The sequence below is a fragment of the Capricornis sumatraensis genome, chromosome X (assembly GCF_032405125.1).
Source record: "Capricornis sumatraensis isolate serow.1 chromosome X, serow.2, whole genome shotgun sequence".
In the NCBI taxonomy this organism is placed as follows: Eukaryota; Metazoa; Chordata; class Mammalia; order Artiodactyla; family Bovidae; genus Capricornis; species Capricornis sumatraensis.
The window spans coordinates 7,976,653-7,992,766 of record NC_091092.1 but is presented as its reverse complement, the minus strand read 5'-3'; the positions used below and the strand labels follow the sequence as shown (position 1 = coordinate 7,992,766).

Below are 16,114 nucleotides of genomic sequence, written 5' to 3'. Positions count from 1 at the left end.
GGGGGCACTGGCACCCGCGTCCCTAGCCCGGCGCGGGCCCTTGGCGCGTTGCGCTCCGCGGCATTCCGGCTGAGCGGATTCATCCGAGATCCGAAACCTCCCACCCCTGCTCTCTCACACTCCCCACTCACACTCCTCGCACCGTACACTCACTCTTCCTTTCTCTCACACATTCACCCACAGCCCAAGACAGAAGGAGAAAGCGAGATAGACCTCCCATGCCCGCGAGCGCCGGGGAGGGTGTGAGCCCAACGCAGCGCAGCCAGCGCCTCTCCAGGAGGATGGAATCAAGAAGCTCCCGCAAGTAAACTTTGGCGGCGACATAACCGTCGACCGTGGCAGCTGCTGAGGCGGACCCCAGCGACATGCGATTGAGCTAGGAGGGCTTCCTCCCCCGGCAGCGGCGGCCCTTGGAGCGACACCCCAGTCCAGACCGAGGGAGGAGGAGAAGCCCCTGGTACCAGCGGCGGCGGCCCCGCCTCTCCTGGCCGGTACTGTTGTTGCGTTCCCTCCCCTCCTCCCCACCCCCCACCCCGCCCCCCGGCCATTGGAAAGCCTGGACTTTTATTTTCTTGGACAAATTTCCATCGGCCGGTTTTCACAGACTTGACGTGGAGCCTCGGGCTGCATTGGTAACTTTAATTTCTGAGACGCAGAAGTCCGCAGTCCAGCTGCTCAGTGGGGGTGACTCCGTGTCCACCTCCGATCCTGGACACACGCGCCCCTCAAGCCTTCTGAAGCCAACCACAGTGCAAGGGAGCAAGCTCTCGTCTCGGCAGCCTCTATCCCCTCCCCCGTCTTCTGCGGGCTGGAGGACTGCCATCCCGCTCAGCCGGATACTCTGACGGCTGCGGCGCTTGACAGCAACTCAAACTCCCTCCTGCGGCCCCCCTTTCTCCCCAACAGGCCTCGAAAAGGCCAGCGTGGCCCCCCAGGATCCCGGAGGGCGCGTTCTAGGCGGGTGCTGTCTCTGCAGTGAGCCAGGGGCACTGAGGGTAGATCCTCGCGCATGCCAGGTGCACAGACAGCGTGCTCACCAGCCCCAGTGCCGGCGTGCCGCGGCGGGTCGGGCAGTGCCTGAGAGGCTGTACCCGCACTGCACTCCCCGCCTTCGCCTCCAGTGCGGTCCGGACTCAGCAGCGCGTCGATCCGGCTTCTCAGACGCGGTTCCGCCCGCAGCCCTGCGCCGCTTCGGCCAGTCGCGCCGGGCTAACTTTGAAGGGGGAAAACTGAATAGCCGGGCTGGAGGGAGGGGGCTCGGGGCCGCACGGCGCTCCCTCGGCCCCTCGGAGCCCCCGGGCCCCGCGAGAGCCCCCGCCGGGTCCGCCGCAACTTCAACATTGGAGCCGGCGCGGGTTTCGCCCCCGCGCCGCCGGGCCGCCCTGGGCGGGACTCCTCCCGCGGCCTCCGGGGCCCCGGGGCGCGCGCAACAGGCGTCCCGAGTCGGCGGGAAGCTGGAGCGCCGGCGGCGTCGGTCTCGGAGGGGTGTGGAGAGGCGAGGCCAGGCAGAGCCCCGCGCAGCCATGGAGTCACTCCTGCTGCCGGTGCTGCTGCTGTTGGCTGTGCTATGGACACAGGCGGCCGCCCTCATTAACCTCAAGTATTCGGTAGAAGAGGAACAGCGTGCCGGGACAGTGATCGCCAACGTGGCCAAGGACGCGCGCGAGGCGGGCTTCGCACTGGACCCACGGCAGGCCTCTGCCTTCCGTGTGGTGTCCAACTCGGCTCCGCACCTGGTGGACATCAACCCCAGCTCGGGCTTGTTGGTCACCAAGCAGAAGATCGACCGTGACCTGCTCTGCCGCCAGAGCCCCAAGTGCATCATCTCGCTCGAGGTCATGTCCAGCTCAATGGAGATTTGCGTGATTAAGGTGGAGATCAAGGACCTTAATGACAACGCTCCCAGCTTCCCGGCGGCACAGATTGAGTTGGAGATCTCGGAGGCGGCCAGCCCGGGCACGCGCATCCCGCTGGACAGCGCTTATGATCCGGACTCGGGCAGTTTCGGGGTGCAGACCTATGAGCTGACTCCGAACGAGCTATTTGGCCTGGAGATCAAGACCCGCGGCGACGGCTCGCGCTTCGCCGAACTCGTGGTGGAGAAGAGTCTAGATCGCGAGACGCAGTCGCACTACAGCTTTCGCATCACTGCGCTCGACGGCGGCGACCCGCCGCACCTGGGCACTGTTGGCCTCAGCATCAAAGTGACCGACTCCAATGACAACAACCCGGTGTTTGGAGAGTCTACCTATTCAGTGAGCGTGCCAGAGAACTCACCTCCCAACACTCCCGTCATCCGTCTCAACGCTACGGACCCAGACGAAGGCACCAATGGCCAGGTGGTCTACTCATTTTACGGCTACGTCAATGACCGCACTAGAGAGCTCTTCCAGATCGACCCGCACAGCGGCCTGGTCACCGTCACCGGTGCCCTAGACTATGAAGAAGGCCACGTTTATGAACTGGATGTGCAGGCCAAGGACCTGGGGCCCAACTCCATCCCGGCACACTGCAAGGTCACCGTCAGCGTTCTGGACACCAACGACAACCCGCCGGTCATCAACCTGCTGTCGGTAAACAGCGAGCTGGTGGAGGTGAGCGAGAGCGCCCCCCCGGGCTACGTGATTGCACTGGTGCGGGTGTCTGATCGAGATTCTGGCCTCAATGGGCGCGTGCAGTGCCGTTTGCTGGGCAACGTGCCCTTTCGGCTGCAGGAGTATGAGAGCTTCTCCACTATCCTGGTGGACGGACGCCTGGACCGCGAGCAGCATGACCAGTACAACCTCACCATCCAGGCGCGCGACGGCGGCGTGCCCATGCTGCAGAGTGCCAAGTCCTTTACCGTGCGCATCACAGACGAGAACGACAACCACCCGCACTTCTCTAAGCCCTACTATCAGGTCATTGTGCAGGAAAACAACACACCCGGTGCCTATCTGCTCTCGGTGTCGGCACGAGACCCCGACCTGGGTCTCAATGGCAGTGTTTCCTATCAGATCGTGCCGTCACAGGTGCGAGACATGCCTGTCTTCACCTATGTCTCCATCAACCCCAACTCGGGTGATATCTATGCGCTGCGATCCTTCAACCATGAGCAGACCAAGGCATTTGAATTCAAGGTGCTGGCCAAGGACGGCGGCCTGCCCTCGCTGCAGAGCAATGCCACTGTTCGAGTCATCATCCTCGACGTCAATGACAATACCCCAGTCATCACCGCCCCGCCGCTAATCAACGGCACCGCGGAAGTCTACATCCCCCGCAACTCAGGCATAGGCTACCTGGTGACCGTTGTCAAAGCAGATGACTACGACGAGGGAGAGAATGGCCGGGTCACCTATGACATGACAGAGGGCGACCGCGGTTTCTTTGAAATAGACCAGATCAATGGCGAAGTCAGAACCACTCGCACCTTCAGCGAGAGCTCCAAGGCTTCCTATGAGCTTATTGTGGTGGCCCACGACCACGGCAAGACGTCTCTTTCCGCCTCTGCGCTCGTCCTAATCTACCTGTCCCCTGCTCTCGACGCCCAAGAGTCGATGGGCTCGGTGAACTTGTCTCTGATTTTCATTATCGCCCTGGGCTCCATTGCTGGCATCCTCTTTGTCACTATGATCTTCGTGGCGATCAAGTGCAAGAGAGACAACAAAGAGATCCGGACCTACAACTGCAGGTAGAGCCAACTTTTTCTTTCTTTCCCTCTTTGTCTTGGGTGAATAAGGTGTATCTGTGTCTCTGTGTGAAAATCCCAATGCTTTTGTTTCCTATTTAAATGCATGCATCCTACTTACAGCAGCTTCTTTTGGGGGGGGGGGGGAAGGGGAATTTGTGTTAGCCCCAGCTGATCAATTCTTTTGATCTGACAATTTGCTGGAAGACAACCGTTTACTGTTCCAATGGATTCTGTCACATAATGATGATGAGCAGAAAAGCAATTATCATTTTAAAATTTGCACAGCTGTCTCCATGAAGTTATGGCAGGAAAAAAATTAATGAGAAAGAGAGATTTTGAGAGAGAGAGAGAGACTTGAGAGAAAGGTTGATTTTTGGCAAAACCTTGAAGTAACACAACTTGATTTGGGTGCTGTAGAGTTTTGGGGACAAGTACTGAAAGGAAAGGGAGCGCTGGCAGCTGCCCTGTCCTGTGCAGAGAGAAACTCTGAAGAGAGCCTGTGAGTGGAATCTTAGAAAACCTTAGAGTGGGAGGAAGAGAGAACAGGAGTATGTGGGGAAGCAGGTGATTAGAGTTTTTTAGTGTGTTCTTGGCTTGTTTTGTATCCAGTCCTCAAGCATCTTGCTATGTGAAGTGAAATTCTACCAGTCATCTATATGTTTTCAAATATCTGGTTGTTGGGTAGACACCAAACATCCCAATGAGGGACAGGACTTTTGCACCAGATGTGTCACTAAAAATAGCAATTTTCTGGAGTTGATGGTTCTTTCCTCTAATATGGAACTCTGTTGTGGTACTAAGAGCTGGTCCCTACCAGTGGATGTCACTATGGGCTATTTTGTTACAGTTTCCCTTGCAATGTGTGCAGGGTATATGTGTGGTATGAGTGAGAGAGAGACGGGTGGGGGAGGGAGGATGGGGGAGGGGAAGGTGAAGAGAGAGAGGGGGAAGAAATTTGGAAACTGGAATAACACATAGTAATTAAAAAAAAAAAAAAAAGGTTTCCTGATCAGCGCTTTGGAGGGTCTTGCTGACCCTCGTTACAATATCTAATTTAGGAGAATACATGGAATTTTTTTTCCAGCAGTGTCTCATCGAAACGGTTGAAAAAAAAGTTGTTTCTTTAGTTTGCTGATAATGAATGATGCTGCTATTTCCAATGAAGGTGTGTGTGTGTGTGCTTTCAACACACCTACACATCCAGTGTGTCTTTTGTGCCATCTGTGCTTGCATGTTAACCAGTCAAAATATGTTCCTGTAGGTCTGATTTGTATTTGACACCAACTGAAATGCACACTTCTGTGAATCAGAGCCCCCTGAATATGTAACAGTCATGCAATTATTGTTTCCCTTTTACTATTCTCTGCGTTACACAAGTTAGTAGACAAATGCTAACCACACATGAATACCAATCAGGTACCATAAAAGAGCAGCTGCAATGCCTCATAAATGCTTTAATCCTGTTACTAGTGAAATGGCCATGACTTTTCTTTCCTTCAGCTCCGAGTCATTTCAGATGGGAGAAATGGAAATTAATATTGCTCTTACCTTTGAAACCTCTGACTGCCAGTGGCAATTTTTATAGGAGAAAAATGTGGGGTCTACAAACTTTTATTTATATGGAGATAATGATAGAGGAGACTCTTTTAAAGCCATTTCCTCAGCATAAAGTAAACGCATAAGACCCTTTCTTGATGAAAAAGAAATCAGCTTGAAATAAAGATATTGAAAGCTGTGCCACCTCTTGGTGATGTATGACTTGAAGTGAGAGCTCGTTCTGAGAGCTTGCCAGGGAGATCATTAAACAGGGAGGAGAGCATTTGAATTGGTGGGAGAGGGGTGGCAATCTTAGTGCTCTCCAACTTCACTCATATGTGTATTTTGTAAAGAGCTCTGTTTCCTGCACTGGTTTGGGATTAATGAAGTACAGTTTAATTAAATATTTGATCAATACAGAAAGGGGTCGCAATGAATGCTTCAGCTGAATAATTGGACCGGGCATTGCCAAACTTACCATCATGGGTAAATGAAATGATTAGAACCATCCATTGATTTTAAACAGATTAGAAAAGAAAATCAAGCCCAGTCCTGGGGTCTTTGGGATTCTATCTGCTCCCAAGCCCCGGTAGCATCAGCTCGCCCTCTCTGCAAGTCTGCCTGAGCACAGAGTGTAAGGGTGAGGCTGACACGACTGCGGGAAGATCCTGGGGACAGAGCAAGAATGGGCCTCTGGAGATATGCAATCTTCCCATCTGCTCAGACTTTTCTGAAACGTAAAGTTCAAGAGCTTCTCTTTCCAGGTATTAACCAGAGGTTTCTTGTTCTCAGCCTCTGCAGAGCCTCTTCCTGAAATGAATTCATTTATGAGACTTGTGAGATGATCTGCACTTGCTGCTTGAATTGGGCTCCCTTTTTGTCCTCCCACAATTAGCTTTGTCGAGTGAGAATACAGGCACAATCTTTTCCCTTGTAAAGATAAACCTGTATTATTTATTAACCCAATTGTTTTCCTGATTATTGCCCAGAAATTGAATTTACAGACAATAAGCTGAATCATTATATGCAAAGTAATAAATGACTTTGAGAATCTGGCTACATTTAAATGTATTTTTTTGGACAACTCTCTTAATGCTTGGTGTCTTTGGTGCACATTGCTGGGTCTCTGTCAGTGTTAATTAAATTGAGCTCTTTATGTTCCAGTTGCAGCACAGCTGCTTGTAGGTACACCTGAATCGAGAAGGATGCTGAATGCACTAACCTTTAAATTCCTTTGCAGTAATTGTTTAACCATCACTTGTCTCCTCGGCTGTTTTATAAAAGGACAAAACAGCAAGTGTCTGCATTGCATCTCGGTTTCTCCCATTAGCGAGGAGCAAGACAAAAAGGCTGAGGAGAAAGTGAGCCTAAGGGGAAAGAGGTAAAAAGGCTTTTCCCCCTCATTCAAATGGGTTTGGCTATCAGATTTCTCGAGGAGACGCGAGGGTGGGGTGGGGAGTTGAAGGGAGCAGGGCTAGGGCAGGGGGAAGGAGGGTATGGAGGAGAGGAGCTGAGGATTTGTCAAAGAAAAGGGTCTGACGTGCTCCAGTCGAAAACTGATCAGGTCAATCATCAAGGAACCTGACTTGAGGTTGTTTGTCACATGGCAGTTGCCTGGAGGAACTGGAAAGGGGATTAGGTTTTATTTCCTTCCTGTCATCTTCTGATAAATTAGGACTTGCTGCTTATTTCACCCAGGAGTTCCTTTGGGTTCCAGGGAAGCTCCAGACTTGAGCATTTTCATGCTTTCTCTCCCATAGGCTCAACTTCCCCTGTCCCCACACCCTTGTTAAATGGCCACTCACAAGGAGAAATTCCAAATCCAAACTTTTGAGGAGGAAGGGGTAGCGAGAGGTTACTATGTTAATGTAAAAACTTTATGGCCCTCAGCTTGTTTTCGCATTTAAAAAGCACAGGGAGAAACCCGATGATGCGATGTGCCAGAGTAAGAAGCTGGAGCAGAGATGGGGTGCAACCCTCTGGGGTGCTTGATGTTTATTAACTGATGCATGGTTTGGGAGGGCGTTAGCGATACATGCTGCCTTTTCTATCACATAGAATCGCTGAGTACTCCTATGGTCATCAAAAGAAATCAAGCAAGAAGAAAAAAATCAGTAAGAATGACATCCGCCTGGTACCCCGGGATGTGGAGGAGACAGACAAGATGAATGTTGTCAGTTGCTCCTCCCTGACCTCCTCTCTCAACTATTTCGACTACCACCAGCAGACCCTTCCTCTGGGCTGCCGCCGCTCTGAGAGCACTTTCCTGAACGTGGAGAACCAGAATACCCGCAATACCAGCGCCAACCACATCTACCATCACTCTTTCAACAGCCAGGGCCCCCAGCAACCAGACCTGATCATCAATGGCATGCCTCTGCCCGAGGTGAGTGTAGCTAAGCGCCTCTGTGAGGTCCTCCCTGGCCTCTATCCCCTGCTGCTCCCCTGATTCCATGATCCTCTATGGTGACACATTCCCTGGCAGGGGTGGGGAGAACTTCTCTGCCTATGCTCATTTCTGAAGTCAAGGTTTGCTACCTGTGCTTCTCAGGGCGAAGTGTAACCCAATATATATTATTATTATTATTATTATAAATTTATATTGGAGGCTATTTTAATTGGAGGCTAATTAATTTACAATAATGTAGGGGCTTTTTTTTTGCCATACATTGACATGAATCAGCCATGTGTGTGCATGTGTTCCCCATCCTGAACTCCTTCCCACTTCCCTCCCCATCCCATCCCTCAGGGTCATCCCAGTGCACCAGCCCTGAGCATCTTGTCTCATGCGTTGAACCTGGATTGGTGATCTGTTTCACATATGATAATATACATAGTTCAATGCTATTCTCTCAAATCATCCCACCCTCACCTTCTCCCACAGAGTCCAAAAGGCTGTTCTTTACATCTGTGTCTCTTTTGCTGTCTTGCATGTAGGGTCATCATTACCATCTTTCTAAATTGCATATATATGCTTTAATATACTGTATTTGTGTTTTTCTTTCTGGCTTACTTCACTCTGTGTAATAGGCTCCAGTTTCATCCACCTCATTAGAACTGATTTAAATGCATTCTTTTTAATAGCTGAGTAATATTTCAATGTGTACATGTACCACAGCTTTCTTATCCATTCGTCCACCAGTGGACATCCAGGTTGCTTCCATGTCCTGGCTATTATAAACAGGGCTGTGATGAACACTGGGGTACACGTGTCTCTTTCAGTTCTGGGTTCCTCGGTGTGTATGCCTAGCAGCGGGATTGCTGGGTCATATGGTAGTTCTATTTCCAGTTTTTTAAGGACTCTCCACACTATTCTCCATAGTGGCTGTACTAGTTTGCATTCCCACCAAACAGTATAAGAGGGTTCCCTTTTCTCCACACTCTCTCCAGCATTTATTTTTGTAGACTTTCTGATAGCAGCCATTCTGACCAGTGTGAGGTGGTACCTCATTGTGGTTTTGATTTGCATTTATCTGATGAGTGATGTTTAGCATCTTCTCCTGGGTTTGTTAGCCATCCATATGTCTTCTTTGGAGAAATGTCTGTGTAGTTCTTTGGCCCATTTTTTGATTGATAACCCAATATATTGGTCCTTTGTAGGGATAGATGTTGGGAGTGGGAGCTTAAGGTCTGAGCCTTTGGAATACCTGTCTGGCAGTCTAGTAAGATATGAATTCTACCACCTGTTGCAAATACAACATGCTTGCCAGCCTGTGGTACCCGTATGCCAGCTAAAGTGGCTGAGTAATAATCAACAAGTAGTCTTAAAGGTAGATGAACCCTAGAATGCTTGAGGGTCAGTTTCCTAGTGTGAGAGTGATTCAGCCTCCTAAAGCCTACTTTTGCTTTCTGTTTGGTCATATACATACTTCAGAGAAGGCAATGGCACCCCACTCCAGTACTCTTGCCGGGAAAATCCCATGGACAGAGGGCCTGGTAGGCTGCAGTCCATGGGTTTGCTAAGAGTTGGACACGACTGAGGGACTTCACTTTCACTTTTCACTTTCATGCATTGGAGAAGGAAATGGCAACCCACTCCAGTGTTCTTGCCTGGAGAATCCCAGGGACAGGGGAGCCTGGTTTGCTGCCGTCTATGGGGTTGCACAGAGTCAGACGTGACTGAAGCGACTTAGCAGCAGTAGCAGCATACATGCTTAGCTGTGGTTATGGATGGGCTGGTTAAAGGGAGGCAAACAAAAAGAAAGTAAAAAAGCCACTTTGTTATTGCTTAATAGTTCTTATGGTGACATTTGATAAATGAGGATGTAGAAATTTTCACGAATAATTAAAATTTCAGAATTAACTAAGCATTTGTATTAGCTCTGTTTCTCTTTACCCAGAATGAATGTTTTCAAATGGAAGTATTTTTTTACACAGTATGTGGTCTGATGTTTGCTGGCTCTTGAAATATTTCAGGATAGTAGGGTAGTAATAAGGATGATGGTGAGTTGGTGGCTGGGTGGAAGTCTAAATAACATTTTTTAAGTTAATTTCATTTTTCCTTGAATTGCTTAAGTCCCTCTTTGGTTGGAAATTTGATGCACTTGGAGGCATATGCCCTCTTCCAGGCCACAAATGAAAGGAATACTGTATACTCGGAGAGCGCTTCACAACTGTTGTCTTCTGTGATTCTTACAATCAGGTATTTTGATTGTCCTTCAGTAGATGATGAAATGGAGCTCCAGAGATAAGGGACTTGTTGAGACTCACAGAGCTGAGATATTGAGAGAGAGAGAGATGACCACATTTCAGGACTCTATAACTCTGGAGAGTGCAGTGCTATTTCAGTGACACCTTCCACACTTTTCCTGGCTCAGAAATAATTTAGCCAGACATACCTGGGCTGGGATGCATATAAAATGGCCTCACAGTATCTATATCAATTTCATAGGGCAAAGTGTTTTAGGACCACTTTGATCGACTGTTTTTCCTAGTTCCTGAAAAATATTTCTTATCAGTAATGAGGCCAAAAAGCAGTGCTTCTTAATGAAAAACGGATCTTCTTCTAGCAATAGAAACTCCAATATTGTCAGTCCATACATCTATAAATAAGGATTTACTGAAAATCCAGTATTATGCTAGGTAGGCTCAGTTATAATTATGAATGTCGGTGAATACTTACTAGGGACTAGACCATAGCGTTTGTAGAAAACTACTCGTGGACCACCAAGAGTTCAGCAATAGAGACGGAAAGGTAGTACAATGTAGTGGAATCAGATAGACCATGATTTTGAATCTGAAAGACATGTCCTGCTCTGGACTACCTCTGAGTCTCTGTTTCCTCGTCTACAAAATGGATACATCTGTCATGCAAGGTTGATCCAAGGAATAATATGACATTATATAATGTAAGGGGTCTGAGACAGAGGTGCCCCCTGAATCATAGATCTGTTCACCAGATGATAATCGAAGAGTGACTACTGTAATGGCTTGTACACCTGAGTGTGACTCCATAGACATGACCAAAGAGGAATTTAGGCTGGTGTCTGTGTAAAGAAGGCCTACAATGTGGTTTGGTTAGAGTATTCATATTGGACTTTTAAACAAAGGAGGTAAAAGATGCCAAGGTAATGGACTCAGGTGCTGACTGATGTTGCTTGTGGAGATGGACAAAAGGATTGAATCCTGAGGGCTTGGTGACTGTGCAGTCATTTCAAGATACTAGAGAAGTGTAAGCCTGGGTAACATAAGCCTGGGATGCTTCGAGGGGGCAGGAGATATTTGGCTATGTCTGAATGGTTGACCTAAGATCTTGGTGTTCTTTCTGAGATTCTCCTGTGGGTAAAATGAAACCAAATATTGCTTCAGTTGTTTAGAAAAGCCATTGAAAATTTGAATTCTAATCCAATCTCTTACTCACAAAACCAGATGTTTTCTTAGTTAACAAAATCATACAGATCTATTATCTAGGGCTAGTCAGGGCCAACACAGCATATATTAGGCACAGCGAGGTTAAGTATGTATTTCTAATGTGCAGTCCTGGAGAGTTCATTTGACAAACCCATTCAGAAAGGGGAGAGACCCACTCATAGCATAGCATGAATCAGGCTGTTTAACCTTTGTCTATCACAAAGTCCTACATGGGGAAATTGACACTTCTTTTCTCTCCATAACAGAGACTGTTGAACATGGACTTAGTAGAATACTTAGGTTCAGTGAAATCTACAGAAGGCAAGGATGGCTGATTCATACAGTTAACTAATATTTGTTGTCTAGTCTTTGTAAGGTTCTCCTATAGGGAGAACACTTTCCCAGTGTTAGGGAAATGAAAAAGATGTTCTCTGATCTCAAAGAATGAACATTGTAATGGAAGAGATGAAAAAATAGGTGACTTGTGGTATGGAGTGATAAATGCTGCTATCAGATACAATGGGATATTACTAGGACAATAATATCCTAATATATTTCCTACATTATATTTTCCTAGTTAATTAATTATTAATTAATCCACCCAAGAAACCAACAGTTATTAAGCTATTATAGCACAGAGTGATGAATGCTATGATGTGGTATTTAAAAGATTCATTAGAAATTTCTGTGTTAAATCTTATTATGTCATATCCATTTTTCTGTATATTATTTTGTTAAATCATTTTATATTTGTTCATTAACAACCCGGGAGCATTTATTGCACACTTAGAACATGTCAGACCCTGTACAGCTTGCCGAGGATACAAAAATAAAAACACTCGATCCTTGACCCCAGGGAGCTTACAGGGAGACAGGCAAGTAAACAGTTCGTTTCAATTCAGCAGAACATCTCTTTCCTGAGCATCTGTTATATTCTTACTTGTCAGACTGGAACCAAAGGTCACTACACATTAGGTTGCTTTGCTGAGCAACTTTGTAAACTCACTCACCTCATTAGCTTCAGAGTCAGTTACAAACCTTACTGGCAATGGCATTATGGAGGAGTGAGAACAGCTTTTCTCACAGCTCTCCATCATACTTTGAAGTTTATCATCATGGAATAAACCAAATCAGTAAGCATAGTTTGAGTGTCCACTGTGTGCTCAACTGTGTGGTATGTGTGTGTTAGTCGCTCAGTTGTGCCCGACTCTTTGCGACCCCATAGACTGCAGTCCACCAGGTTCCTCTGTCCATGAGATTTTCCAGGCAAGGATACTGGAGTGGGTTGCCATTTCCTTCTCCAGGGGATCTTCCCAACCCAGGGATCGAAGCCGGGTCTCCTGCACTGCAGGCAAATTCTTTACCCACTGAGCGACAAGGAAATATAAGATGTAGCATCTGCCCTCAGAGGTCATAGTCTGATTGGAGAGCTATTTAAGTTGAGTTCCTACATGAGTTCCTTGTAAGCAAAAGAAAGGGTTTGCAACCTGCAGAAACTTTGCCAGCCTCCTTAGTGCTCTCCTGCTCCTCCTCCCCTGGCAGCCTTACCATCATTTAGATTTAGATTTACTGTTGAGTTCTTAAGGGTTGGTGCTGATGTGAGAGTAACTTTGGCATCAGTGTGTAGACCTAGTCACATCTGAACATTGTTGACTCTAGAAACTGAAGGGAATGTGACTTTAAATGAAGTTAGGTAGGTAAAGGCAGAGGGAATGGAGCATCAAAACATTCAATATGACAAAGTCAAATTTAAAAAATGCCTCACCAAAAAGAATGGATGTTTGACTGTTTCACCCCTCCAGAAGGCAGGAAAAAGTCCACCCAAGTCTGCGTTACCAGCAGAAGGAATGAGTTGGATTGGAACTCAGCCTTTAGAATTACAGAGACCGTCTCGCACAGGTCATTTCCCTCTCCTCTGATGTTGGTCAGGAAATCATTTGTGTGGATTTTGTGGTTATGTATGCAAATTTGAGGAGGGAACGTGGAGGATGCTTTTGCTGTTTACAGAAGACTTCTGTAGAATTAGTGATGTCAAGTATCTCTTGAATATTTTAAATTGAAGGTGAGATTTGCGTTCTTTGGCATTTTGGTTTATTTAGCCCATACTCAGAGTATATATAAGAGAGTTTGTGTGTGTGTGTGTGTATGTATGGGTGTTTGGAGTTGGGGGAGAGTAAAGAAAGGGGGAGAGAGGTTGAAAACATAGAGAATGGAGAAGAGAGAATGTAGTTTTGTCAGATTGCTATGATTTTCCTAAAATTATTCCAATATTTTGACACTTCGGTATGGCAAATAACTTTTCTTCCACTCTTAAGGAATGGGGGCATGCCTCCCGGATACCTCTGTAGGCTACAAAGTATTACTGCTTTGTGCTGCATTCCTGCATTACTCTTCATCACCCAGCCCATAGTCACTGTTGGAGGATGAAAATGAAACTCATTTCTTCTGCTGGTTTGATCTCTCCTTGCCTTCAGGAGGGGTGAAGTAGCCAAACATCCAGTCTCTTTGGTGAGACATTTTTTAACCTGAATTTTTTTTTTTTTTCAATATTGAATGTTTCGGAGCTTAAAATTCTAAGCCAGTGATAGTGGGCAAGAGCTTCCAGAATTCTACTCATAGGGTACATAGGGATATAGATTTTGACTTAACTCAATCTTGAGCCCTTTTTTTATTTTTCCTCCTTTAACTAGCCAACTGTAGCATCTTTGATGTGAGACATTCTCAGGGTGTGTGTGTGGTCTGCTGTGGTCACTCACAGAGAATTTTCATAAGTAGTAGTGTAGTATTAAGAGCAGTGGACGAGTTTGCAGGACCAGGATGTATGTAGCAGACCAAATTGAATGCTTCCAATTATCCTACTGAAAGCCTCAGCGCATGGTAACTTAGCTCAAATAATGAAACTAAAACATCCGTTATGCTTTGAAGAAAAATAAGAAGGAAATAGCTCAGCATGTTTTGTTTCCTCAAAACAGTTTTAAAGTTAGGGATCTGCAGTGCTTTGAGTTGAACTCTGAGCTAAGGAGGTAGAAAAGCAGCCCCAAACTTATCAGATGTCAGATTAAGAAGTCTCTAGAAAATTAATAGGTATGATGAGACTGGTTTGGATCGCAAGGTAATGACACAAATCACCACCTCCAGTTAAAACAAACCGACAAACCCTTCGGTGAGCAATTTTATTGTACTTTCCTCGTTTTGAGCCATCTGAGTCTTATCCCTGAGTTGAAAGTACCCCCTCAGGCTGCAGAAGGAAGCGATGGAAAACAGTGCAGCCCACATCTTCTCAAAGCTCACTCCAGTTTTCTTAAAAAATATCAGAGGCTCCACTCTGAACTGAGAGACACTCTAGGGCCACCCGTTGCCTACATTGCATCTCATTGGTCTGTTTCACATCTAGCCCAGGCAGTGCATTTCCCAGAGGGGATCCGCTTGCAAGATGTGGCCCAGAATAAACTGTTCCTCTGTCGTCTCCATGCAACTGCCACAGAACTGAGTTAGTTTACACTAGTATTTGCTAATTTATTATTATCATTCCTTATTGGCAATTAACTGGTTACCTTAGAGATCACCTCTCTCCCCATACACCTTCACTAAAGTTGAGCTCAGCCAGAGCACTTGCTAATGATCCTGAGATTTCTCTCCCTAGGGGACTGGAGGCAGGACATTTTCCATAGTGGGCTCTGAGACTTTGGAATTCCTCTTATCAGAGGACCACTTGTTTTGGGTCCCAGTAGCCCCACCTGGGTTTTTCTCTCAGATTTCTAAGGCGAGAGGAGCTGCAGACCTCTCCCTCCTTAACTTTGCCGTAGTCTTTGCGGTGGCTTTAGTATATCACGCTCCGAGGCTGAAGCTATGGGGTGGGGGGATTGCTTATTAGGAATGGGAAGACTGAAAGAGGATGAAGTCACCCCCTGGCAAAGCTGGAGTCTTTCAACTATCGTGCTGCAGTGGGTCTAAGGCGTCTGCTTGAAGTTGGAGATGTTTACCCCTCTCTATGTGTATCTCAGCTTCCAGGGCTTAGGGGAGGTCAAGCTTGGCTGGATCAAGTGTCTCAGATGTGAGTCAATGAAGCCATTTGTACAAGAGGCATGTGTATGAGAGGCAGGAGGTTGACTCTGGAGCGGCCATTTTCCCCCACTGAGAGGAGGCTTGATTTCTTGATGTGTGACTGGCTGGCCTTTAATGTGAGCCTCATTTACTTTGAACAATTGGGAAACTTGAAATGAAAGTCCCAGAGGATCAGTTGTTTGTAGAGGAAAATGTCCTTCAAGTTACATTTCCTCTTTGGCTGTTGTGTAGTTATGAGTAGTCTCTGAGTGGGCTGCATGGTGAGGGTCAGTCTGCTTCCAGTGGGTATACACTGGTGGCCAGTGCCTCCCTGTGTTCAGCACCCCCTGCCCCCAGCCTACTAGGGAACCAGGAGGAAAGTACTGCAGCTTGAAGCTGGAGAACAGCTCTGCCAGCTCTCGGAACTTGGGCTTCCATGAGGAAATCTCATTTGCTATTATTCAGCATCATTCAGGATTTTGCTTCAGCATATTGGTTAGGACCACACAGCTTCACAGCACTCCTGGAAGAGGTGTCAGAAAGGACCAGTGTTTCTACCCATCATGAAAATGGAGTTGCAGAGAAGGCAAATGACTTACCCGGAGACACATCATTTAGGGCCAAACTGGACTGCATTTTGCTTGATAGCAGTTCCTCTGTTGCAGTTTCCAAGTACTTTCTGTCACATAACAGAAAACTTGATTGGACTCCACAGCAAGACCTGCAGCTGTACCTTTGGCTGGTAGTTGTATTCCTAAAAAGTTGTGCAGCAGCAAAGTACTTGTTTTGTCAATTAGACCCCACGTTAATCATAGTGATGGCATTCCTATCAAAACCCTGTGCTGGAGTCTTTCATAAAGGAAAGAGCACTTGCGTAATGTGAATAATCAACTTCTTACTGATTTCCTTTGTAAGTCTGGATTTTTCGCGTCTTGTTTGCTTAATGTGCAATTCCTCACACTGGTAAGATTTACAAAGCTTTTGAAAAATGTAATATCTAAAATAGATGGTGTC

The 16,114-nt window shown here is 47.0% G+C and overlaps 1 protein-coding gene across 3 annotated transcripts in view; it reads left to right on the top strand.

Moving 5' to 3' along the window:
• Positions 1–1,523: 1,523 nt before the first annotated feature.
• PCDH19 (protocadherin 19) overlaps positions 1,524–16,114 on the top strand; it is a 123,328-nt gene continuing 108,737 nt past the window's right edge. For 2 of the 3 annotated variants that reach the window (XM_068962774.1, XM_068962773.1), the window contains exons 1-2: positions 1,524–3,670; positions 7,265–7,592. In XM_068962774.1, the coding sequence (XP_068818875.1) occupies positions 1,524–3,670; positions 7,265–7,592 (2,475 nt within the window). Of the gene's footprint in view, positions 3,671–6,446; positions 6,588–7,264; positions 7,593–16,114 lie in introns of all 3 variants that reach the window. The other variant, XM_068962772.1, reaches the window with a different exon arrangement.